Source organism: Excalfactoria chinensis, chromosome 10 (assembly GCF_039878825.1).
Source record: "Excalfactoria chinensis isolate bCotChi1 chromosome 10, bCotChi1.hap2, whole genome shotgun sequence".
Taxonomy (NCBI): Eukaryota; Metazoa; Chordata; class Aves; order Galliformes; family Phasianidae; genus Excalfactoria; species Excalfactoria chinensis.
Window position 1 is genome coordinate 7,930,354 of NC_092834.1, and position 23,696 is coordinate 7,954,049.

General features: G+C 41.9%; 2 protein-coding genes across 2 annotated transcripts; both read right to left on the reverse strand.

Annotated features, from left to right (window-relative positions):
- Window positions 1–56: 56 nt before the first annotated feature.
- Window positions 57–3,771, reverse strand: STARD5 (StAR related lipid transfer domain containing 5). The gene is made up of 6 exons (XM_072345453.1): window positions 3,601–3,771; window positions 3,467–3,516; window positions 3,253–3,385; window positions 2,514–2,631; window positions 2,004–2,097; window positions 57–1,467 (listed from the first exon to the last, which is right to left on the reverse strand). Exons 1-6 carry the CDS (start codon window positions 3,688–3,690, stop codon window positions 1,320–1,322), a joined length of 633 nt encoding a protein of 210 aa, XP_072201554.1. The 5' UTR covers window positions 3,691–3,771; the 3' UTR covers window positions 57–1,319.
- An 875-nt stretch (window positions 3,772–4,646) lies between these two features.
- On the reverse strand, window positions 4,647–22,967 carry TMC3 (transmembrane channel like 3). Its single transcript, XM_072345652.1, has 22 exons — window positions 22,428–22,967; window positions 21,099–21,242; window positions 20,117–20,192; window positions 18,664–18,745; window positions 17,867–17,973; window positions 16,804–16,902; window positions 16,569–16,711; window positions 15,011–15,158; window positions 14,487–14,530; window positions 14,182–14,329; window positions 13,295–13,404; window positions 13,084–13,162; window positions 12,484–12,690; window positions 11,221–11,349; window positions 10,461–10,528; window positions 10,122–10,250; window positions 8,977–9,087; window positions 8,365–8,490; window positions 7,001–7,079; window positions 6,776–6,818; window positions 5,912–6,209; window positions 4,647–5,782 (listed from the first exon to the last, which is right to left on the reverse strand). The coding sequence occupies exons 1-22, from the start codon at window positions 22,541–22,543 to the stop codon at window positions 4,921–4,923; spliced, it is 3,348 nt and encodes a 1,115-aa protein (XP_072201753.1). The 5' UTR covers window positions 22,544–22,967; the 3' UTR covers window positions 4,647–4,920.
- Between the last annotated feature and the right edge of the window lie 729 nt (window positions 22,968–23,696).

The window sequence follows — 23,696 nt, forward strand, 5'->3', positions numbered from 1 at the left end:
GGTAGGAGAACAATTTTAAAGAAAAACAGGAAGATGCAGCAGGAAAGACACCAAGATATAGCAGAAAAATATTTATTTCATCACCCTCATAGACGTTTTTACATCTTTGTACATAAAATGGATGGAATTAAAAACCGCTTCCTTTAAAAAACTCTGTTCCACAGGGTGAGAATTACAGTGGAAAACTTTGTATGCAAACCTACACCCCACAGTAACATAAAACAAGCACACGGCTGAAAAGCAAAGCATAATAACTTTGTTAAATAACCAAGTTAAAGCGTTAAAATCACAACCCACGTGTAAATGGCTAACACAGTAATTAATTGCCCTTTTGTAATTCTATGCATCCCATAGCAATGTCTGACGTTCCCGCGGTAACCAGCACCGTACTTATTTTTAAAGGCTGCACACATCACAACACACTTGATCAGGAGCTGATTTCCCAAGATGGCGCTGTGAGGTAAGGCAGCATTAAAGAGAGATGTCCTTATGGCCTGCCAAGTCATGACTGAGCTACGGAAATGATTATTTACCCGTTAAGACCTCTCGCTACAAGAAACTGGAAAGTGTTTGGAATACCTATTTCAAGTGCAGTGAAAAAAAAAAAAAGGCAAGTAAAGTGCTTAATCCTCTTAATTTATTGCCACTCTATCAGCACAGTTTGGTTTGACATTGTGGAAATGACTGGTCTTGGTACAGAGGGGAAGAAAGAAAAGTGTCTACAGGCCAACCCACAGACCTAGGAACTGATTTGTGTTGCTAGACTTTGATTTAGGAAAAGCAACACTTAAGATGTATTTACCACAAATATCTATGTTTGTGGGAACAAACAAGTGGAATCCTACACACGACCCAATTCATTCTGACTTTTGTGAAACATCTTAGCAGCTCTGTGAGGGCTGGAACCAGAAGAGCCACCTATTCATCTGTTAAGGAGCACTGTTCCATGGGAGTCTATAGAGAGCTTCTGCAGTCGAACAGAGCTCACTTGCACCTGACTGATGCTGGTAGAGTGGATTTTAGCAATGCTATAATCATAGACTCTGATGAAGAACAGATGTAGTATGTTCATCTCCCACAGCCAGCCAGCAGTGCTGCCTGCAGGATTCGTCTTGCCTCAGGTATGACATTCTTCTAATTATAGAAATGAAGGATATCTTATTAGAAAAATATGTATTACTTTGAACAATTTCATGTTTGCCGAGGATCTTTGCCAGTAGAAAAGTGTAACAGGCCAACTTCCTACTTCCCATGATCGCTACCCTCAAACTGCCAGCTCATTTCCTACCCTCAGCTGATGATGTCAGCATTTGGTCCCATCATGCTTTTAATGCCTTAACAGCTTTGGTCAGATTGCTGTAAAACCCAGCTATGTTAGCTGGAAAGAAGGAATCCACGACTGTCTGAGGAAGATAGCCACCAAGATCAGTCTGAAAGAAACTGAGGAGTTGAGTCCGGTCTGGTTCTCTGAAAGACAATTCAAGTAATTTTATATGCAGAGGTTTGAAAACATTAAGGACTTTACAATGGCTCTCATATACGAGCTATGTACTGATACTTCTGAGTTGTTTGTTTGTTTTTAAACGAACAACAGACATTAATTCTACACTTCTATAAATGCGTGTGTCAAATTACAGTTAAGCTATGCCCTAATTGAGTGAATATTACTCTTAGAAATTATGACAATGTAATGAACATTTAGCAATACACATTTAGCAAATACCAAGACCATAACCTATGCTCTGCTGAACCTCCAATTTAAGAGATCAGCAAGAATCATGAGGACAGTTCCTGTAACATTCAAGACTTCTCTCAAGGAGAGACAAACAGCATAAAAGAGAACAGAAAAGGCACTCAGTCATAATGATTACAATGTCACAGGAAGATAGAAACACATCATTGCCAAGAAACTACAGATCACATACAGTCACACACACACAAACACACTGCACAATGGATAAGAAAGGGTTCCAAATATAGTGGTCAAATAGGTCTCTTCTTACCCTGGAAGAGGTATGCAGAAGCAGCCACAGGGATAGTTATACCCTCTCACAAAATTTGCTTGAGGGGGACACAGTGGGTGTTCCACGTTGGTAGCTATAAGAAAGAGCATTCAAGAATTATGTCATTTTCACAGGAGATGGGAAAGAGTCCTTTAAAGTCCTTTGTACTCAAAGCAGCAGCTGAGGAGCACATTCACTCTAAGAAAACATATCTGAAAAGAATAAGCTGCACAACGCTCCTATTGTTGGGCTGTATCATACAAGCACAGAAACAACCATTAAAGAAGAAACTGCAACAGAGGCGTAGACCACTTGACTGCTAAGAAACAGCACTCCAGCAAGTATTAAAATCCCTGGTAAATCATTCCTGAATAGCAGGGAAAATTGGGCAGCTGAACAGAGGAGCAAGCAACCAACCAACCACAAAAGAACACGACTTGTACCTAGGACCAATGCAAAGAGACCAGAAATTGTTTAATCAAGGTTACAGCACAAGCATAAGCATCTTACCAGCAGATAGCATCGTCCCATCCTCATATTGCTTCATTAAGACCACATCCACAAATTCTCTTGGTGAAATAATCTTCATGAAAGCAGAAGGGGTTGTAGTTCTGCATACAGAGACAGCCTAGAAATTACAAAGGACTTTACATCAACAAAGGCAAAAGGTAGCAAGGTACACTGACAAAACACAGTTTAATGAAGGAAAACACACCCATGTTGCAGTGATCCCAGGTTGTTTAAGGAAAGATGCCACGAAAGATGCTGAAAAGCAAACCTGGCACACATGTGCTCAGTGAACTATTAAAACACTATGCTTTTTCCAGGAGTTCCATGAAGGTATCTTCTCTGTAACACATTGCTTAAGAAGGCAACTTGATACCTAGATTCTGCATTGCAGAAACCCTTAATGCTACCGAACAACTAAAAGAGGGGAAATTTAGGTTAGTTGTTAGGAGGAAATTCTTTACACTGAGAGCAGTGATGGCCGGGCACAGCTGCCCAGAGCTGTGGGTGCCCCATTCCTGGAGGTGCCCAAGGCCAGGTTGGATGGGGCCCCTCAAGACAACAGCTGTACGGAGAGGCACCGATCCCCCCATCCCAGCACAGCGAACGGCTCCGGCAGCGCAGCAACTCCAGCCCAGCAACTCCAGCCCATTCCCCGCACGTGACGTAGGCTGTTTCATAAGCGGCACAAACAGGAACGCCGAGTCCCCAAACCCACGCTCAGCGTCCGCTCGGCACTCACATCGCTGACGGTTTCCACCACCTCGAAGTCCTTCACGTTCTGGTCCCACTTGGTCCTGAGCCCTCCGGCCACCGGCTTGATGCACTCCCACACCTGCTGCGGACGGGCGGACACGATGCCCTCGGCTCGGTACCTGGGGCAGGGCGAAACGAAACCGAACGCGCTGCCGCTCCCGTCTCGCCCCAAGCCCGCTCCTTCCGCTAAGCTCACTTACACGTTGCCGGCGAACTCGGCGGACGGCCTCCAGGACACCTCGACCTCGTTCTGCGGGCAGGGAGAGCCGTCAGCCGCCCCGCCGACCTACCCGCGGCACGGCCCCGGTCGCCCCGCAACCCTCCCAGCTCTCACCGTGCGGCGGCAGCTCCGCCAGCCGTCCGCGTCCCGCCGGTACAGCCCCATCTTGTCGGCCGCCGACTCGGCCAGCCCCGCGTAGTCCATGGCCGGCCAGGGCGAAGCAGCCGCTCGCACACCGCCTATGAGGCGTCCGCACCGCACCGCCCCCGTTGGCCGATGGCAGCACCTCCCCCTCACCTGAGGGTGGTGGCATCCCGGCGTGGCGTGGGGTTAAATGTATGGACTTTCAACCTCCGTAGAGAAGACAACATGGGATAGAAAGGATGGGAGTACAGCCCTGCCGAAAAAGGCTTGGCGGTACTGCTGGATGGCAGCTGGGCGTGAGCCAGCAATGTGCCCCCGCAGCCCGGAAAGCCAAGAGTGTCCTGGGCTGAATCCAAAGCAGAGTGGTCAGAAGGGCGAGGGAGAGGATTTGCCCTTCCGTTCTGCACTGTGAAACCTCACCTGGAGTACTGCGTCCAGATGTGGAGTCCTCAGTACTGGAGCGATGTGAACCTGTCAGAGCACATCCAGAGGAGGGCCATAAAAAAGACCCAAGGGATGAAGCACCTATAAAAGGACAGGCTGAGAGCTGGGGCTGTGCAGTCTGGAGGAGAGAAAGCTCTGGGGAGACCTGAGAGCAACCTCTCAACACCTAAAGGGGCTGTAAGAAAAAGGGGACACACTCTTTAGGGGGGTCTGTTGTGATAGGACAAGCAAAATGGTTTTAAACTAAGAAGGAAGATGAAGACTGGATGTAAGGAAGAAGCTATTTTACGAGGGCAGTGAAGAACTGGCACAGATTGCTCAGAGAGGTGGTGGGTGCCCCATCCCTGCAGACACTGCAGGTCAGGCTGGATGGAGCTCTGAGCACCTGATGGGCTGTAGGTGTCCCTGTTCAGTGCAGGGAAGTTGGACCAGATGGCCTTGAAGGGTCCCTTCCAACTCAATTTGATTCTGTACTGCAGGGAGCAGCTCTGCTTGTAGGATGGTGGTTACCTGCTGCATGGCTTCAGTGGAAGCACCTCTCTGCAGCCGCATCAGAAAGAGCCTTGTCTGATGTACTTGTATACAGGTTTAATTCAAGTACCCCAAATACATTGCTTTTGATTTTCCAACAGGTTTTGTTGTTGTTGTTTCGTTTTTAAACAGCATAACTTGTAATAAATGGGAATGATATCAAAGTGGGGTACAGTTGACAGTAAAACCCAGGACTAACTATGCTTTTCCCACCTTGAATGGCTGACTGCAGTAGTTATTCTAATAGACCTCAAACAGCAAGTGCAATGACTGCATGAACACACGTCCTAAACACAAAAAGGTTGGGGCACTTTCTCAGACATTTGAGCATACCAGCTCATTAGGCTCAGACATGTTCAGTTCAGTACTGTTTTTTGGTTTCTTTTTGGGGAGTTTTGTCCCAGGTTTCAGGTACTTTTCCTTGCTGTGAATGACCTGGATGTATTGGTCATTGCTGCTGTTCTGCGGATCACTGCTCGATTCAATGGAAACGGAATCAGATTCTGTTAGAGACTGCTCCAGCATATGCTTCGTTTTAGGTTTCACATGTGGCTCAGGATAGTGCTGATCAACTTCAACATTTTTCAGGTGCACTTTCTTGTAGGCATATGGAGGCCTGTCCAGGTCTAGCTCAAAATCATCATCCCAGGATTTGTAATTCACTTTGGCTAGGTCTTTGCTCGTAAGCACATGGCCATCAGCACGTTCCCCAATGTAAAATCGCGGTGCTTGGCGAAGGTCAGACAGTGACCGAGGGCGATGGGATCTTTTCATATAGCGTCTCCCAAGTTCCTCTTCGTCTTCCTCATCCTCACTGGGATGAGGAGAATACACGCGTTGTGGTGTTTGAACCACGTATCTTCTGACACTGCACGGATACAACTCAACAATATCTTCTGGCTCTTCTATTCGGAATTGCCTTTGGAGTCTGGATGTAGCACGGGCTGATTTTTTGCGGGGTTCATTTTCATTAACAACAAAATATCTGGTAGCATGTGGTCTGCGCCCCACAAAAACAGGAGCCCCTGCTCCAAAAGCATCTGGATTTACCTGCCGAATGCTTTTTCTAAAGAGGGGCTCAGAGTGAACGTCTTCAATGCGCTTCTTGAAAGTCACTGGTGTGTAGGGCTTTGTTTTACAGAGCTCACTTGCACTCCCATGCACAACACCTGGGTACCTTTAGGGAAACAAAAAGGGAAGGTAATGTTGGGAGATATGCTTACCAATATAATTAAAACAGAAGATATTCAGATTGTTACCAGCATTCTGAATAGTACCCTGTTGTACAAAACCAAACCAGCCTTGCCTGTTAGTGGTATGGTCGTTTCTTGGTTTCTGTATGCTTGATACTGAGGGAGCTGGCACTAAGGAAGCTGAAGATGTGGGAGTTGTGTTGACAGGTCTTGCAACATCAGTTGAGGGCACAGTGTGGGGCACAGACTGGGAGATGGTTTGTATTCTGCTGCCTTTGCTCACAGGAGATTCAAAGTTCAAGACACTACCATTCTTCCGTGGAGTTGAGGCCCGAACAGAAGACTCCTGGCTAATAAGACCACCGTCTTGGTCTGGTCTTTTGTCACTCCCATCCAGATTCTGGAATCTGGCTAGAAAACAGAATTTATCACAAGAAATCTCCAGGGCTCTAAATTTAGAAGTTGTGTAAATGCACTGTTTCAAATTTACCCAATGGTCAGAGAATCTAATACTAATGTGGTTTCTCATTGCTAAAAGGTAAAAGGTGTAGACACAAATCCCCTCAAGGCACAGTAGATGATTAAGTCTAAAATCTCTTCATTGCAGATGAGAGGTCAAAGAAAAAGAGGCCGTTCCTTCTCCCCATCTTCTGCTTACTACCCTCTGAATTTTGAGCAAAATCTGACATGATTTTATCATCTGGAATGCCTGCTAGGTTCTGTCCTACGAATGGTAAAAGCAAGAAAATACCTAGCACAGAGATCTCAGAGGCTTTAGGTGTAACCTACATGCCTTGGCTTTCAGTGCTGCCAAGATTAAGTCAAGCTGACCCCCAAGCACAGGAAACAGGTTTTTGGTTGTTTTTTGTTTGGTTGTTTTTAATATAACTGAACCTCCCTATGTGTATGAGAAATCAAAATACCTTCACGTCCAAATCCCTTATTAATAGTGGAATTTCCTAAGCTCAACAACTTACCTACTGCCATTTGAACCACCTTTTTCTTATCTTCAGTTCTTTCCTAAAACACATTCAGGAGAGTGAGAAGATTATTATGGACTAGAAAGTAAATCCAATACTGCACACAGATGACAAAGACAGGTTGTATTTACATTGTGAAATACTGAAAGCGACATTAATTAGACTAGCACTTCCCTGAAAGCCCACCAATTTGTATGTGAAAGTACTTTGAGCTGTACTTACTGCTTGGATCTTCATCCTCAGCTGATTGTTGGTGAATTTCAGTGATCTCGCAATACTTTGTAGGTAATAGATCAGCATGCTAGAAGTGAAAGAGGTGATTATGAGTCACCTTAAATATTCTTGACTGTTTTCTCTTTGAGTCATCAAAATGGTGAACAGTCAGTTCTTGTGTTCCAGCATTTCCTTTGATCATGGATCATACCATTCTTTCAGGCAAGCATATGTGGAAGCGTAACAAGTAAGTGATACTGAAAGCAGATTTAACTGCAGGTCAAATTGTGCCTGTGCTTTTTACAAGTGTTTTTATTGTGCATGTAGCCCTGTGTACGTTTCTAACTTATTCTGGTTCAGTTCTGGACACACTCAAAATGAAGATTTTGATAGATGCTTTCTCCTTTTATTTTTCCTTCACCCCCCCTAGCCCCAAGGTTACTGAACTACAGCCGAGTTGCAAGCTCATTCCACTGTCATTTTGTTGGCTAGCCTTGTTATAATAACACTGGCACACCTGACATCAGATCTGGCCTGACAATGGCTTTCAAATGAAGCAAACATAGCTGGACTAGATAGCACAAACATATACATAGATACTTAAGTCATCAGTTTGAAGCAGTCAATAGACTTGCTTGAATTCATAAATACAGCCTTAGAGGAAAAAGCTACAAATAGTAAATACTGCTTTGGGTCTTTTCAATTTATCTGAAAACCAAGATGGTGGGAAAAACTGCGCTCAACTGTTTATGGGGAAAAAATGATAGAAAGGCACCTGCAAAGCAAATGATACTTCACAGAAACAAAGTGAATTTCCAACAGCTCAAAGTACATATTAATTCCCAGCTGTGAATGATTATTTAGAGACTGGCGTAAGAAAGGACTTCCACTGGATGGTCTGCAGGAAGCTATATTACATTAACACTTAAGAGCAGACCTTCGTAATTGATTTATCTTGTCAGGAATCGGCGTGACTGGGTAGCTTCTTTCAGTGACAAGCCTGTGAACAGAGTTCAGTCTAAGCTGAACTAATCACCCCGAGGAAATGGAAAATTAACTTCTGAGGCACTCTTGAGAGGGAAGAAGGATCTTAAGACTTCCCGGAGCCAAGAGAATTGTAGGCCTTGACACAATAGAATGAACTTCCTTTAACACAGTGTCCCAGAAAAAGCAGCCTTTTGAAAATAGGTTGACAGTATTTTTGACATCCTCTCATTCCCATCTGATCCTTATAGCATGCGTTCAGTAAAGGTTGGGGTTTTTTTCTTCATATATGCTTAATAAAGTTACGGTGATGTACTGCTTGTTCCTTAGTATCAACACTTGACTGTCCAGAGATGACGTTCATTTGCTACGAGAAACAAAATACTCACAATAGAAGTAAGAGTGCAGGGAGGACCACCACAGGACTGCTGATATAAGTAATCACTGAGTTGAACCAAACAGGAAAATCATTTTTAATCGTATCAGAAACAATATCATATATTTTTTCTTGTCCACTGCAGGGGAAAGAACAAATAAATTAAAATTAAATTGCAAGAAATCCTTGCTATGTGCACATTTTAAGCAGTGTCGCATTGAATTTATAAATAAATACATCATCTAAGACCACTTATAGACAGTATACTGAAGGGAAAAAACAGAAACAAAAGATAAAGGCTACTTGTTCGTTACTTACACTTTAAACAGATTTGCAAGAGTGCAAAAGCACTGACCAGGTTTGAAGGGTACCAATAAATTTCTTGATGGCACATTGCATCATTTAAATGTTAACAAGTGGAACCATGTATATAAAGCAGAAAACGCACTTAGGATGATGACATATTCAACTAATTAATTCTTAAGCTGAAAAATACTGACAGCATGAAAGCATTGCCCCCATACAAAAACTACTATTTATTGATAATTTGGGTGTTATTAAACCCGATTAATTTATTGAGAGTGAAATAAAACCCTTGCAATTTTCATTAGTCTTTATAACTTACCTGAAGGGCCCACAGTTTAGAGATGGCTTGTATCGGGCAATAGCAAAAATTGTTGGTAACATGCACAAAAACAACATGAACAGCAACATGGCCAAGTAGAAATTATTGGATCTGCAAGAAGGCATAAATGTTTCAGATTACCCTAATCAGGGAGAAAAACAGAAGCAACATGAAAGATGCAAGTCTTCATCTACCTAACAAGTTCAAGACCTACGTTTCTGAAAGATCAAAATCATTCTGTTCTGATTAAAAAGTCTGAACAGATCCACTTTAAACAGACCTTTAATGGTCAAAATTCTATTTGTACTGCTTTCCAGATACCACTGCTACAGCCAGAGAACTGTTTATAGCTCTGTTCTATAAAAACTCACCTGACTGTCCAGTTCTGTTGGGGGAAAATAGGAAAAAAGAAGCAGAACTCGATTCAGCTTCAGAACACATTAAAAAGAATTGATTCTTAAGATGTAATGATGCTTTTCACTATTTCAGTTCAGAAAAAACAATTCTGATATTCATCCTGATACCACAAACAGGGGAAGTTCTACCGTGTTGTGCAGCAGATAAAATAAGATACTTAGTAGTTTTCATAAAGAGAAACATCAAGCTATAGAACTTGCAATGATTTACACATGGAGCTTATTGCACTAAATCAGATTTCTGTTGAAATAAACAATCTGTGTCAGGCCTCGTTTCCTGGTCTGGGAATATTCTGTGACATATTATTTAGTTTCATTTCTATTTACCCCCAAACTTTCACAGTAAAATTACTTTTGATGCTATTGCCTGATTTCCTTTGTGAAATGCCAGGGTTGCAGATGAGTCCTTCTGCCCCAGATACTGCCTATTGAAACTCACACCTTGCCTTTTTGGAGGGAATATCCAAAGTTTCCATATAGTCACAAACCAGCCCCAAGCAATTCAATCCCAGTTGAGTCTTTTGTGTATATCTAACTACCCTGCTTAACTCCAACTCTTCAGTTTCTTGATAACTACTTTCTTTTTCTTCACAGACCTTTGATATCTCTCCATTTTGATTGTCAGTTTTCTGAACTAAAAGCTCCTTTTGTTTTCTTTCTGCATACAGAAGACATCTCCATTGACTGAGTTTCATTTATTCTTTATCTTACATTCATATCTGGACTAACCGAGAGGCTCTGAAAACCTGCTGATGTGGTACATTACACGTTAACACAGCCCAGCTCCTCAGGTACATGAGACCAATCAACTTGAGGACATTGAACGCTGGTAAACAAGGTGAAAAGAAGGCTCCCATCCTGGAAGAACAATGTCATGTCAGTGCTCAGTGCTGCCGCAGCAATTTTAACAGCAAAGTGTTGTACGAAAAGAATAGGTAAGAAACAGGTCTCTACCAACAGTCAGTTGTGAAGTGTAAGGAAATGCATTGCTAATACTCTGCTCAAATCCATTTCATTGAGAATTGTCATACCTCGTAATCAATCAGATTGCTTATGGATTATGCTTACCAGATCATTCCTTGATTGTAGACCAAATGCAGTACGTTCTCTGCAATTTTGAATTCACCATATTCTGGCTACAAGAAACAGAGAGTAGGATAAATACTTCATCTTATTTATTTTTTTCCTGGATCACTTATTAGAATCATTTGGCTGATTCCATTTTCAGACAGCACATGGCCTGAAATGTCTGGATCAAATACCACCTTCTGGCAGACAGTGAGAACCCAGTAAAACCTACTCAGTATCAGGGAATTAGATAAACTAATTCATCTCTAGTTTACTTTGTTTACTTAAGGACAAGGAACAGACTTGAGCCTTTTATGCCTACAGCTGCTTGCTAACCAAACACTACAGTAATTTCCTTAACGAGTTATATGCCTTTTCTTATTGCTTCTTGGATCACTGTCTCTATTATGGACAGTCACTAGAGCTACTGAAAGGAGGATGTGGGATGCAACCCATTCCCTCTGTTTTCTAAAGGCCGATAAATTACTCATCACCTTCTGTGGGATTGTTCTATGATCTCATTTTGGGAAAGACAAAATTTCGTGCACCACAGCCATGGGAGAAGGCCTGAGAAAAATACCCAATCTCAGCATTTATCCTGTACTCTCCAAATAAAACTCAGTGCGAGTTGTGCCTTTATAGATTGTGCTATGTAGAAATTATTTACCTATCAAAAGGCTTTCAAGAACATCCAGTATTATGGGAAGGAGCCTACCCATCTCTAGCATCTTAATTTCATAAAATAAAAGCTTGTACTTACAAACTTGCTTTCTAGGTCCCAGCACCAGCAATCACTTAAATATCGGACACACAGTCCACGGAAAAAATCAATTAACAGGATGCTCGCGACTGTGAATATCATGTCGATGATGGACAGCTTTAGCATCTCCTGTAATACATATTGTCCCATCATACTGAGTCATTCTGGAAACAAACTGCCTTTCACGCAGCTCTTTTGCATATGTACTTGCATTTCATATTTTGGATCATGCATAGTACCCCGATGAAGCATGATTTTACACAAAGTTTCTTATAAGCATTTCCTGCTTGACTTTTCCCTTACTTGTCTTTGCTCTAACGCAAAGAACAAACATAATCAGACTTCCAGTGTGCCCTCTACAGTTTGCAGCAATAAAACTCTGGGCACGGTGATTTGAACCTTTCTTACTAATGAGCCTACTGAAAATTTATCTAGACAAGACGAAGCTATTTACTCTGTCACACCCAATCCTTGGTTGTACTGGCTCTTGAAATACACACTTAATAAGTGCTTCATGAGGAGAAATGCTTATTGTACACAGAAAACCACAGCCCAATGACAGTAGGGTCACCAAGCCACAATAGAAATCTGGTTAGTGCTTACAGATTAATGAAGTTACTCCTTAATTAATTGAGCCTTGAAAACATACAATTAAGTAGAAAAGATTAACTTTTTATATATATATATTTATATATATAACCCATTCTGTATAGGAAGGAAAAAAAGAACAATTCAAACAAACACCCGATGCCTGTGGAATAGGGATGGCAGCAGGCAGAACAGAAGTCAGCCTAATAAACCTAGGAGGAAATTTGGCTCCTGATGATCATAGAAGACCTTTAATATTGCTCACCCTGGAACAAGTAGCTAAGCAAGCCAGAAGTGAGCTAGCATCATTTTTCCTTTAGTGGCCTGGGCACCAGATGAGTGCAGCACTGACAGTGACCAAAGTACATCAGGATCAAATGACAACCTTTGTACTATGCATCCCATTAAAATGCATTCTATCTGTGTCATGCATCAGTATAGATCTGCCCGTGCAACGCTGAAGACAGAGACAGAAGGCTGCCTAAGGACACTTGTACAACACTAAGCACATTGTATATACTGAACAATAAACAAAGCTCTTATGTGTGGCCATATGAATTTGTGCAATCTCTTTCTATACAGCCCTTAGCTAAATTTCTGAAATTTACAGAAAACCTCTAAAATTGTAACACACCGTAACATGGTTTTAACTTAAATAATATAACAGCAACATACTTGACCAACGTAGGTCTCCCAGCACTGATTCTGGGCAGCATTAGGGGAAGCTGTGTTGTTAACCAGAGAATCAGGGGTTGGCAAGCTTTGAGCATGAGATTTGTTGCTATTCATTTGCGCATCAGAAATAGTTGCAGATAAATTGTCTTCTTTAGGAGGAGTTCCAGTTGCAAAAGAGGGGGTAGAATTACTTGAATTGCTGTTAACCTGAAAAAAGAAAGGTCTGCATTTTCAGCTGTTCTTTCTCCCTCTGTCTTTATACCTGCATGCATGCAAAAGCCTCATGCCTTCAACAAGGCATACGTACACCTAAAAACAGTTTATGTGTTTTCAAGCAGCAATTAGGTGACTTACAAGTAGCTGCCAAAGTAAAGATGCAGGTGGAAATTTTTTAGGACAGTGATAGAAGCTGACCATAGGTCCAATACCTCCAACTACCTAAAATACTGGCATTTAAGTAGTTGAGGTATGCACATAAATATATTACTTATTTTACTACAAGTCTGCAATCAAATGGACCCAGTTATCCAAAAAACTGCAAGTATTTGTAAGTGAACATTACAGAGTCAACTCATTTTGCACGTTAGCAAACAAACTTACAGTGACACTCATACTGTTCACTTTATCCAGGAGAGCAATGATCAAACTGTAGAGATTTCCCAGATAGAGAACAAGAACTCTGAAAACAATAAGACACAGGTTATCAACATCCCATGGACTTGTGATATATTCTCCTGTCTGGTGGAAATAAAACACGATCAGGACTTTCTTCTTCCTCCCTCGTTCTGCACATTCTTTCTACACTGCATACCTTGCAAGCTGAAAGCGAAGAGTGGTCCTCGGATGGTACATCTCCAGAGCTGCCACGAGTTCAAAAGCAGAGGGTGCAATCATGGTAATCAGTGACACAACTACGCTCACCTACAGAACAGAAAGGCACAGTGATGTTGTGGCTTTGCATGCTGATATCCTATGGTGCTTTGACTGCTGAGTGAAATATTGCTGATGCAAGTGCTTTTGTGAATGCTTTTCTTGGAGAATATACTTTGAAAAATTATCACTGACATTAGCAATAACTGCAGTTGGGATCCAAATTTGAAGACCTGAAATATCAGTCAGGAATCTTTGCTGTAGATAATTCTATTCTAGCTTTAAAGTTACTAGCTTATTAATATCAAAATTCACCATGTTGGAAATGGAAAGAAAACATCCTCCTCTGAAATGGATGAGTCGTTCTCTGTACCCATTTACTTCCTATTCTCAGTATCCACTCCTTCCTCTGAACAAAAATATTCACAGAACACGCAGTATTCTTCAGCTGACATCAATAGCCATTGTCACAGCTGATTCCTTTCTAACAGCTCTCCCTAGCTCTTTGGCTCAGTGTTCACTCAGCTCAATCGTGGGCACAAAAGATAATTCAAACTTAGTCTTCACGAAATAAGAGCCAGCTAGAACCTGCAGTCTCAGTGAAATGAGGACTTGCAGCACCTCGTTGCTCATGCCAGCTCTGCTGACACCTTGATGCAGACAGAAGGAGCAGGCATGCAGAGCTCCAGGTAAGCACAGCTCAGCACTCCCGCTGCTCATTTCTCCTGGCTCATTGCTTGCAGTTTACACCTCAGTGCACACCATCACTACAGAGAGCCCTGACACAACAACCCTGCTTCTAACACAGTGGTGACAAACACAGCGTACCTCATTTTTTTCCCACAGAGTCAATTCCCTCTTCTTGCTCTCTAACTTTTGGGATCGATCCACGACAAAGTAAATGATGTAAATACTTCCAGTGAGCGAGAGAAGCACGAGGATGTTTGCAATAATCCTTAAGCTGATTGTCACTGCCCTGAAAAACAAAAATCAACCAGCCAATATAGCAGGCTGCCTTATTACAACCAGGGTCTTTTCTAACATGGCTTCTATAGGCATGAAACAGACACAGTAGCCCTGCTGCCTGCATTGAAGCAGTGCTTTGGAAAGTGCCCCCAATCTTACATACATACAGGTTTTTGCTTTTCTTCTTTTCCTGCTCTTCCAGTATAGCTTCCTTGAAAGAAAAAAAAATGCATATTAAATAGCATTCTGCCAAAATTAATACTCATCTTTCATAGAAGGCATCAAGTATACTAATAAAAAACTTTTCAATATTGATGCAGCTGTCAGGTACCCCCTGGATCGTTTATTACAGAGAGATGAAATACATCCATATTTTCACATTGTTAATTTTTATTCTCCTGTTCAATGAAATTGCATCACGAGCAAATTGGTTTCTATTTTTCTAGCTTTTTGTCACACATATGGTAGCAATAAACAGAACACAACGGCCACATAGAAACAGAAGAGACATAAGATACAGAGTGGCAGCGTCAGCAAGTGCAATGTGACTGCAGTACCACACGGAGGTGCCATATCCTCCCCCAGGCAAATGCATCCATCGGTGAATACCAGGAAACAATAAGGAGCACAAAGAAATGAGAGGAAAGGCGTACTTAAATTCCAAATAACTACTGTAGGGGGGGTTGATTACCCGAATGCTGTTAACTATGGCAGCTGCTTTGCTCTCTGCAGCCTCAGGGTTTCCTATTAAATAATCCCAGGCGCAGAACAGCCTCCAACAGAAAGTGTAGTTTTCATCAGAAGCACTTGCTAAACTCATTCTTGAGTTCTTTGCCATTCTGCGAATAGAAAAATAAGAGAAAAAAAAGAATTGAAGCTGATGTGTGAAGACATATCTCAAATCACTGGTATGGTTCATAGTTTTCAGTTTCTTTTTAGATGCACAAAAAGTTTGTGGCAATCAGTGTAATTGCTGGCAATTCTATGAGGAAAATAAAGTGGGGTGAGGTTCTGAGAATGAACCTGACGTTTGGTCTTGTGTAGAAGTGACTCACTGATTGCATTTTTCATAGCTGACAAATACAGCAAGTATGTCTCACTACAGCTGTGAACTTAAACCTTTTTAAGATCACCAGATAGGGTTCAGCCAGAAGAGACTACAACACAAAATCACTATTACTGTAAGTACGAGCTGATCTGGAAAAACTAGTGATGATGCAAAAGGCATGTTTCGTTTTCTGTTTATTTTCATCCTCAAAAATTATGTTATTGTTAAATACAAACCCAGTGATGTTTTACAGACCCTGGGAAAAAGGAAAAAAAAAAAACACCTACTCGGCTCAGGCAAAAGGGCAGAATGTTGCAAAGTCTAAGAAATGAAATGAAGATTAATAGCTTATGAAAGGAAGGGCAGCCAAATGGACAATGTTATATGGGGAACAATAATCAGGCAGGCAAGAAGTCAGTGAGCTAAATCAGAAAGAGAAAAGCTAATCACATCCTGAAACTGCAGATGTGTAAATCAGCATCAAGAACACCAGTGACCCTCAGATCAGACTAGAAGGTAGAATAAAAATAAATGGAAAAGGAAGGATTGGTTTTGAAACGGAGCTGTTACAGACAACACTAAAAATTGCCCTAGACTGTACTATACCGAATAGGCATCCAGAAGGGAAGGGAAAGTGAACCAACCAAGAGGACAGAGCGACCTCACCCCCTCTAGACACTTCACATTCCTCAGTTTAATGGCCAGCACTTGCAGTCTTGCTCTCTCCTACCTCCTAACATTCAAACAGCACAGGAATAAAGCTTAATGCATATGGGATGTTACCTATCAGCTGAAATGATGCAAAGGCTATTGCACCCATGACACAATTTTTGTATTAGTATTTCAGTAGGTGAGAATAGTAATGCCTAAAAGCATCATACTTAAAATCTAAGTTTCTGTCAGAACAATATACTAGAAAAAAGCAGAAGAAATTTCTGCCTCACACTATACAAACACAAAAGCCACACAAATCTGTGCTGCTCTCCTTTTATGGAGTGGGAAACTGAAGGGAGAACCAAGATAAACATCAGCAAGAGAAAGAACAAGCTAGAATTAAGCTCCATCTGCATCCTTGCCATTAGCAGATGCGAACAGGTTAATAGAACTGTGCAGAATAAATGCAGAGGAAATGGGATAAACATGCCATTAATGTCTGCCTGAACATGCAAGCTTACAGACAGCCACAAATGGGAAATCTTACTTTTTTAAGAGGATGATGAAGCTGTAAGCAAACACTGCCATGCCAACCAGGAAGTAGGCGAGAGGCAGCCGGTATCCTGCTTTCCCAATCTTCCTATCACTGCCATAGTAGCCATAAAACAAAACAGAGTACTGGAGGTAGCCCTGCAGAGACCAGAGTCTGTAAGTAAGAGCAGTAATGAACAGGTACAACCAAACAGCAGTAATAGAACATTAAAGAGTGGTTTTAGCCTTGCCCCAAGTGACCAGATGGTATCCAGGTCCTGTGCAGTTTTCAGGTCCTCCTGGCGAATGGTTTTGCTGACAGTGCTGCCGAATGGCGCGCCGGCCAGTAGCTGGGAAGAGAAGAAAAAAGGGCTCAGATATTGCATCAACCCATCTGACCCACAAAGGGTCATTCCTAACCCCTAAGCTAGAAACTCCTTGAGAAACCCTGCATGCATTTTACACCAATGGCTGTTTTGTTTTTTTTTCCCCCTTCTATTTTTTGCCATCTGTGGTCTGCTTATGAGTAATGGAGTGCTCCGTAGACTTCTTCCAAATGGCTGAAAAATGAAAAGAGGTCAAAGCAAAACCATTAACTAAGCATTTTAAAGCTGCCTGTCTGTTCTAAATGTTTTTAAATTACATACAACAATGTTTCATTTCCAATTTTTTTTATAATTAACTCTACTTACAGAAGTAAAAAAAAGAAACTGAATACCTTCATTGCTTTGATTTGCCCACTTTTTGATTTTAGGGGCTTTTTGTATTTTGGATTAGCCAACGAGAAGAAAAATAAGATATTTACACATTCTAATAACTTCAATGAAGCACAGGTTGGGTGAGGTAAAATCCTATCTATGAATTATTTCACAGAGTTAATAAATAGTCTTATTTGCATGCAAGATCTAAACAAAATAATGTTGTTCAATGACTTCTAATGGACAACGATTTGCCTGGAGGGAGGTGTTTGTTAGCTTTTTTTTTTACCTATAAATCACATTTGCAAGACCTGAGCGTATTCAATACCAACTTCAGCTTTTAGGATATGGTTCTCCATTTTAGTAACTGGATACAAACATATTCTGTAAAAGCATCAGTACTGTGTTGACAAACATAATCTCTGGCACTAATAGCAAAATTATCCTTTGGCAGAAAAACGTACAACCCTCTTAATAATGGCGTTTATTTTAATAATTCATTTGAAACTGTGCATTTCAAATTGATGTACGCCTTTAAGTGTGGCATTTGTTTAATTCAGAAAGGAATGCACAATGGGTAAGCATGTTTCTGTAAATATTAGCAACGTGTTCTTACCTCTGGTAAGACTACGAATGCTCCTGTCATTATGGTAAGTACAATATTGATTCCAAATAGCCATCTCAAGAAGATGAAGTAAGAGGCAACTCCAGACCCAAAATGACCTTAAACCATAGAAAATAGTTATCTGAGCAGCACAGTCTATAAAAGCTCCCATCATTTATTCATTAAGTACTACCTGAAGACTGAAGCAAAAGAAAAACCTGCCTCACCGATGCAGTGTGAACAGCAAGGCAGAGAAAATGTTGATGTGTCAATGAGGAAAATACAATTAGGCCACAAGCTCTGTAGAACGGATCTGTAATTACCAGCAGTATTTACTCAAGAAGATGCTACACTGGGGTGATGTAATGCAGCAATTCCATTTGCTGCAGAAGCACAGCAGCACAACCTGAATGCTGACGTGATGTTCAGGGCTGCCCTGATTTAATCTAGTACTGCTAAGGTGCCTTCACACCGCTTGGTCCTGGGCTTGCCCCAAGGATGCTGCCCCACAGACCATGATGACCTATAACCAAATCCACAGTGGACCACAATCTGATTTTTTATTTCTATACTTACTAATTCTTTGGTTACTCCACACAGAAATCATCAATGAGATCTGTGCAGTGCCAAAGGCATCAAGTAAAGTAGAAAAAGCAATGTTCTACATCAAAGTCATGCTGCTGGTGGAAGCTTATGTTTAACACTTCCTCCCAAATGCTATTTGATTCAGTAAATTCAAACATCAACCTTAAGACCCAGCATTTCATCCAACACTTCATGGTTCCATCCAATGAAATCCTTATACTTACTCTCAATTTTTTTAATTCGCATTTCCCAAGGAATAAAGAGCACCACAAAATTATATGCCAGTCGAAGAAACTTCCTCCAAAGCTGAGGGAGAAAAAAGTAGAGAAGCAAAGAGAGGTGACAACTTTGCACGGAGAGGAAAAAAGAGGAAAATAAAGAAAGAAATGCATCAGCGTATCTCATCTGGTATCACAAGAAGGACTAGCAATGTTCTTTACCATCATCTCAGACCATGTCTGTAGTGTGGAGATGGGCATGGTGGGACTTAGAAACACACAAAATGTGGGAGGGCTCCTTAGCTTCTGTTTTTATCAGTAATATTATGAAGGGGTTTTCCAGTTTGTGCTAAAAGAAATAATACAGTTACCCTACACATAATGAGTGGTGCTGATTAGCTTCTGAATTATATCCCTGTGCAGAATATATATCTTCAAGAAAAAACATGCGGTAGAGACAATTAGATTAGATACAGACAATCATTTTGAACTCTAAGATAAAAGCCTTGATTTTGTCATGGGAAGAGGAATATGAACAAGAATGAAACCCAATGTCTGTTTTGCCAACAGATATTGCAGCCCCTTAGCACTCCTCTTTCTGGTTGACATCGTAGTTCTGCTCAAGTCAGAGACATAAAACAGTATTTATTTTTACAGCATCCTACTTCCACTGCATTTGCTACACAGAAAGGCAGAACAAGGGAAGATGACAGTGATGCATGTGGCCTTTTCTCTTGTTCAAATGAATAAAATGCATGTTATTCTATAGTTAAAACTCTGACTTCTAGAATTGAAATAAATTGCACTGTGAAAAGTCTACTCATTGTGATAACACAAATGTTATTGACTGCTTAGATGACCAAAGACCTCTTCTCCATTGGTTGCATATTAGAAACAGTTTCCCGCATGTTATTAATTTCCAGTAATTAGGGCCAGAGTCTATTTTCAATAGCATAAATAGATTTGCTAAGATTAGATTCAAATTCTTTGAATGTGATGCAAGCAAAATCCTTCTTTATCAATGTATTTACAACAAGCTATTGCAGGATTGTCTTCCAAACTAAAAGCTAGACACATTTTTCATGCTCAGCTATTGAGCTGTAGCCCCACAGTCTGCTGAAATTGCTCTTCAGAGAATACTAACATCGTATTGCTAGCATCCCATTCCCATCACCCTCTCTGGCAGACATCAATATTCGTATGATTTGAGAAGGAAGCTAATACTGTGTTAACACAAGGAGATTCATCCCTCACACATCAAATTAGTCTGCAAAATTGCGATGACTAAACTCACAATTGGGGAAAAAGAAAGCCAAAAAACAAGCCCTTATCTGCTTCTTCCTCGGTAGAGCTCTCAAGTTGGAAATCAGGATGACATAGAAAATATACGTGTCTGTGAATAAAAACTTCAGAAGACTCGTATAAAGAAGAGACATCATTTATGGAAAAGCAGACATACCTCTGCACCAGCAGCCTGGTAACCTCTGGTTCTAGTGAGCCTCCCTTCATACTTCAGCACAATCTCCTTTGCCTGTCTGCACAAGAAGGTGGAATTTTGCTTAACACTGGGTCCAGCACTCTTAGTCTCAGCACAAGCAGCAAACAGCTGCAGCAGAATGTTCTGAAACACTGCCACGGATTAGGTTTCCCCATGAAATTCTTAAAGCAGACAAAGCTTTTCTCCTGCTGAAGATTTACTGTCATATTAAAAACACTGAGAACTCTGCCTGAGAAAACTTAACGTTCAAAACTTTTATTGCAAGAAGGTTGGTCTGTTCATTTATTTATTTATTTCCCTCTGTCCTTTTATCCCAATAAGGCACAACCAAAATAACTAAGATAAGAATGCTGTAGAAGTGTGGTTCATCCTATGTGGATACAAAAAAATTGCTCTTGCAAGATTCCAAGGGGTGCACATTCATCTGATCCTACTTTGACTCATACAGTCTTTGACCTCAGCAGCATTTGGATGGGGACCATTGGAAACTCATAGACACTGAAGTCGTGGGGCAGCAAGAAGGCAAAGGGTCACAGACTGTGTAACAGAGGAAAATCATAGAATGGCTTGGGTTGCAAGGGACCTCAGATGTTACTGATCTCCATCCTCCTGCCACAGGCTGGGTGCCCCTACCAGCTCAGGCTGCCTGATGTCCCATCCGACTTGGCCTTGGGCACCTCCAGGGTGGGGCACCCACAGCTCTTTGGGCAGCTGTGCCAGTGACCCACCACCCTCAAAATCTTTTTGCTTCCAAGATTAAACACAGACTCTGCTGGGATTTCCACAGGATTGTAATACTATCCTAGCATCAGACAGGGCTTTTAAGAGAAAGGTTCCAGATGAAGGGGAAGAAATTAAGCGATCCCAAACATACAATGCTGTGAAAGACATGACAGAACTCAGTCCAAATGTTGGGCACGCACTGTATGTTTGGTGCTGTTACCTGAGTGCCCGCAGCTTCTGCCTCATCGGCCATGGCCTGCAGCGGATGTTGGACATGACCTCCTTCTGGTACTGGATGTTCTGGAAGACCTGCTCTGGGTCATGGCTGTCAGCCTTCTCTTCACTGATATCCTCATCTGAGTTGCTGAACACCCCACAAGAGAAAAAACAAGACAAATTATTCCCATCCAGATCCACATCATCTGTAGGTTTGTGCACTATCCAGTTCACAAGAGCAACCTAACAGCAGGTAAGTGAGGGAACTCACAGAACCCTACTGTTTCAAAGTTGATGAATAACCTGGATGACTTCCCCATTGATAGGATGTGTCTCTTCCTCCCCACTACTTGCTGCTCACTAACTCATCCATGCTCCCCAGCTGAATTCCAGTCTTTCCTATGAGTGTTTCCAGCTTGTACATCACACTAACAAGATCTTCTACATATTTTTCTGGAACAAAGTGCTGTCTAAACTTTTCCATCAAAAGCACTTAAAACCTGTTTACTTCCCATGCGGTCTTGGCCTTTAACTTTGATTTTAATAGTGATAAAATATTTCCTTGTAAAAACAGAGAGGAAACAAAGGCTTAGCACATTCTGCCCCTTTGCTCCCGTTCCCTACTGATGGCGACAGGAACACAGGACCAAAGTGCACCAGGAACTGCACTGTAAAAATTTCATGTGCTCTGATGCAGATTTCTATGGATGATTATTAAACCTTCTCTTCTGATGCTGGCACCACGTTCACTTAGCTGCAGCTCTCTCGTTCCATTTGAAACAGGGAATTTCATGTGAGCCAGCAGCAATACTCCTGTTTGAAAAGAACTGAACACCTCCAACAACTAACTAACTAGTAAGTTTTCCAACGGCATCTTTAAGTCTTCATTGGGAAAATTCTCTGCACTTTCGGGGAAAAAGCAACACCTCTGAATCACTTGGAAATAAATCATAACCTCACCGCTGCCCTGTGAAAACATTAGAAGGATGCACTTGGCCACACTGCAGACCCATCAGCCCACACTCCTGGCTCTGACCTTTGGTGACTCAAAGACATTTGGATGTTCAAAGAAAATGCATAATACAAAGGAAAAGTATAGAGATTTCCTACTCTGCTATACTTTGGAATTACAGTGAAGGTGTTTATGGTGCAGCAGGCAGTATGACTGCTAGAAAAAGGTAAATAGCTTTAAAATACATCTAAATATAAAGAGAAAAGCGATTCTTCTCATGTTTTCACGTTACTGCACTCTAAATGAAAGACAGACGAGATCTCTCTCACTTTCCCGCTTGATAAAGAAGATTTACACTTCAGGAGAGAGGAGGATCCCTACCTGTGGGGTGGCTCCTGGTAGGTGTAGATGTTGGCGTGCCGCTTCACCATCCGATACTTCTTGCAGGACTTCGCAGGTTTTGCTGCAGCAACAGCAGTGCCCGGTGCTGCTTCCATGGTGGCAGCTGTCCCAGCACCAGGTGGGACTCTGCCACACTGGGAGGAAGCCTTGAGCCCCTGGCCAGGCTTCTCCGAAGCAGCCAAGCGTTACAGAGCAGAGAGCAGTTCTGAGCTCCGAAGCAGAAGATCTCGCCCTGTGCTGCAGCAGTGGCAGGACCTGAGCCTGGAAGTGCATGCATGCCTTAAAGTGGCAGCGCACAGCAGCTCCCACCAAGCTGCTTCAAAGGGAGCTTCCCCAGGAGCAAGGCAGGAGCAGAATCCAAGGGCGGGCCAGCTGCAGTCCCTAACACAGAGCCAGATTTCCTTTGTAACATGATGGGATCCCTCCAAGTGCCATCCCACAACACCAGGCTGGCCCACTCTGGGCGATGTTTCCACTGACATCATTGCTTCACATGTTTGAGCAAGCGTTCCTGCTGCTGTGAAGGAAGAATTGTTTGTATTTTGGTCTTTGATAACAGAGAAAATGTCTCCAGCAGGGCTTCAGGCTCTTTTCTGAAGGACAGACCCCACATAATGTGCAGGGCCACCTCTCAGCATGACCTGGATTTAAGACTTCTCTTTTGAAGGGATCAAAATAACAGCCCTACAGACAAGCTCACGTGACCATGAAATTCACTTCTTGTCAACACCTGCAGCACCTCAAGTATGCTCCATTTCATTACTTACTGAATAATTTCCAACATTTACTTTAAGCATGAGTTTACAGGGTGTTCACTTGTTCCTAACTTGCCATTGCTCCCCTTAATAGCTCTGTGCACAATGCAGCAAGATTTTTCAGTTGCATAAATCAGCAGTGAGTTGTAGCTCGCTTTTATTTGCAGCCTCTTACAAGAAAGAACATTAAGTTCCCTCTGCTAAATTGCACAGGCTGCTTTTTTTCCTGTGCCTTGAGATAATCACAAATACTGCCACTTGCTGAGAACTCTTACTTTTCCATTGTTATGTTTCTGTCTGTTGTACTCGATGTATTTAGTTCAATATCTCAGCAGTGCCTCAGTAGTCACAAGCCTTATTACCATGCAGGTAACTCAGACCATAAAGAATGAGGCTTGTAATGACCAGAGTCCAGGTGTATCTTGTCTGAAGCCTCACCAGAAATCTGGGACAAAGCGGAACAGCCTCAGAACAGTAAGGAAATGCCCTGTCC